Consider the following 2,185-nt stretch of genomic DNA (forward strand, 5'->3'; position numbering starts at 1 on the left):
GGAACTGCGGTCCATGGGCTGGTAGTCGTGCCTCTCCACCAGCGGCAAGTAGTTGGCCGGTGGCTCCGCGCGCTGCCAGCGAGTAGCCGCTGACCCCGGCCCCGTACCGTAGCCGCGTAGCCGTAGCCCACGGGCGACGGGTGGTAGTGGTAGGCGTACGGGCTGGCCGGCGCCGCGGCGTAGCTGTTGTACTGCCACTGGTGGTGGTGGTGGGGGGTGCTGTACGGCGACCGCGCCGCCGCCATGGCCGCCACCTCCTGCTTGGTCCCCGGGAGCGGGAGCGCCGCCGGCTCGAAGGTGTCGTGCGTCCGCAGCTCCACGATCTCCGCCTCGCCCACCTTCTTCTTGAGCTTCTTCACCAGCTTGTTCGAGTCCACGCCGGTGCCGATCACCAGCAGGAGGCTCTTGTCGCCGCCGGCCAGCGACACGGACTCCACTCCTGATGGAAGAGGAAATTAATGATCTCTTTTGCTGATATATAAGAGCGACTGGTTCAGTATTCTCATCGCAGACAAGAACAGAGCAAGGAAGCATACCGCTAACTGCCGCTGCCACTTTCATGGCCTTGGCCTGGCACTTGTCGGATTTGACATGCATCCGGATTATGATCTCCTTCTGAAAAAATCAAGTTCATATTCAACCCAAGCAAAAAGAATATACAGAACATAAAACAAGAAGAAGCAGATTGGAGCTGGAAAGAAGAAGCTTAGATATTTACCCTCATGGTTGTGCTTCGCTGCTGTGTTTTGTGAAGCAGCTAAGAGCTGCTGTGTGGATGCTGAGAGAGGAAATGGAAGTGTGTGGTTTCTCCCGAGTACTGACAGACAGTATAGGAAGGGTAAATATGTACCTGCCGCTTGTGACAAAGGGCCTTGTTTTAGTTGGTACTACTGCTACTCTACTAGTACTTGGTAGCCAAGCAAGCGTAATCATGGATTAATAAATCTTGCAACTCGCGGTATTTAACTGAGATGACTTTGACCAAGCGTCTCATAGTTATCTGGAAAGTTTGGCGGTTTTATGCTCATCACTGGAGGCCCAACAACACCGTAAAACCAAGAAGGCCCAGCCCACGCACTAACTTCCGTTGATCGGGGGAAAATAGGCCCACTAAGTTCTAATTTAGCTACCTACAATGTTCATCTCAGAAGGCCTCGCGTAGACAATCGTTGGGAATTTCTAGATATCTCCGAGAGTCCGAGTGATTTTCACTAGCTATAACCAAAATATGGACTACTATTAGTACACTAGAGTTTCGAAATTCATGTTGAAAAGCTCATGTAAGCTAGTTGAGTTTTGAACATGTGAATTAAAAGTCTAAAGCTCGAGTTAAGCAACACGAAGTTTGAGGCTCACCGCTGCTAACTACCGAACGTCCGAATTACCGAGTCAGAGTCAGAAATGGAAATTGCAAGTTAAGAGTCAAAACATTCTTGATTACTTCAAGCTACACTGCTTGGGAAACTAGGAGACGTTGACCAATTTTAGTTAATCAGTGAATGTTCTTTTGATACAGGCTAATCGATCGGTGAACGTTCTTGGGATAGCGACTTGAACATTTGCATGCAACTATACGCAACTTGCCAGTAGTTGTGGCGTACTGGCGCTGCTCCTGAGCTCCTCAGTGTTACATTACATGCATGCATGAACGACACAGTCAGACGTGCAGTAAGATAACGAAGATGCTGCTATCTGAAAGACGGTTTTTAGATGGAATAGTTGACCACCGTGCAAATTGCGAAGGTAGCGAAGCGAGGCCGGCCACGTTCCTCGGTATTCTACTCGATCGACTCCCGTGCATACCAAGTAATATAAATTGCATCTTGCATCGTTGTTGTTTGACTCTGGTCGTGAAGGCCTAAGGCCTGTACATACGACGCACGTCTGCCCACAGCTGAGCCGAGCAGCACTTCGGATTCCAGGCCGTGCCTCGCGGTCGGAGCTGGAAATGCTGCGGGCGCCCCTGGGCGTCGGCTTCAGAGAGTTCAAAGGAAAACTATGCATGTACCGTGTGCCGAGCTAGTGCTGACCGCGCCGCGACTCGGTGACGGTGACCCTGTTCTTTTGATAGCAAATGCCTACAAAATTCCGTAGTGCATGCATCATTATCGTTTGATTTTCACAGCAGGCAGCATGTTTTCTTGATCTCCTTAACTTGAAAACTTGCCACTAATCATCCTTCCTT

General features: G+C 50.3%; 1 protein-coding gene across 1 annotated transcript in view; it reads right to left on the bottom strand.

The window, feature by feature from the left end:
• The window catches only part of LOC101766010, a 1,394-nt gene extending 474 nt beyond the window's left edge, over window positions 1-920 (bottom strand). The window contains exons 1-3 of the mRNA XM_004954974.4: window positions 719-920; window positions 537-615; window positions 6-439 (exon numbers count right to left, since the gene is read on the bottom strand). Coding sequence (XP_004955031.1) covers window positions 6-439; window positions 537-615; window positions 719-724 — 519 coding nt within the window. The 5' untranslated portion in view covers window positions 725-920. The remainder of the gene's footprint in view (window positions 1-5; window positions 440-536; window positions 616-718) is intronic.
• Window positions 921-2,185: the final 1,265 nt, after the last annotated feature.

The sequence above is a fragment of the Setaria italica genome, chromosome I (genome assembly GCF_000263155.2).
Source record: "Setaria italica strain Yugu1 chromosome I, Setaria_italica_v2.0, whole genome shotgun sequence".
In the NCBI taxonomy this organism is placed as follows: Eukaryota; Viridiplantae; Streptophyta; class Magnoliopsida; order Poales; family Poaceae; genus Setaria; species Setaria italica.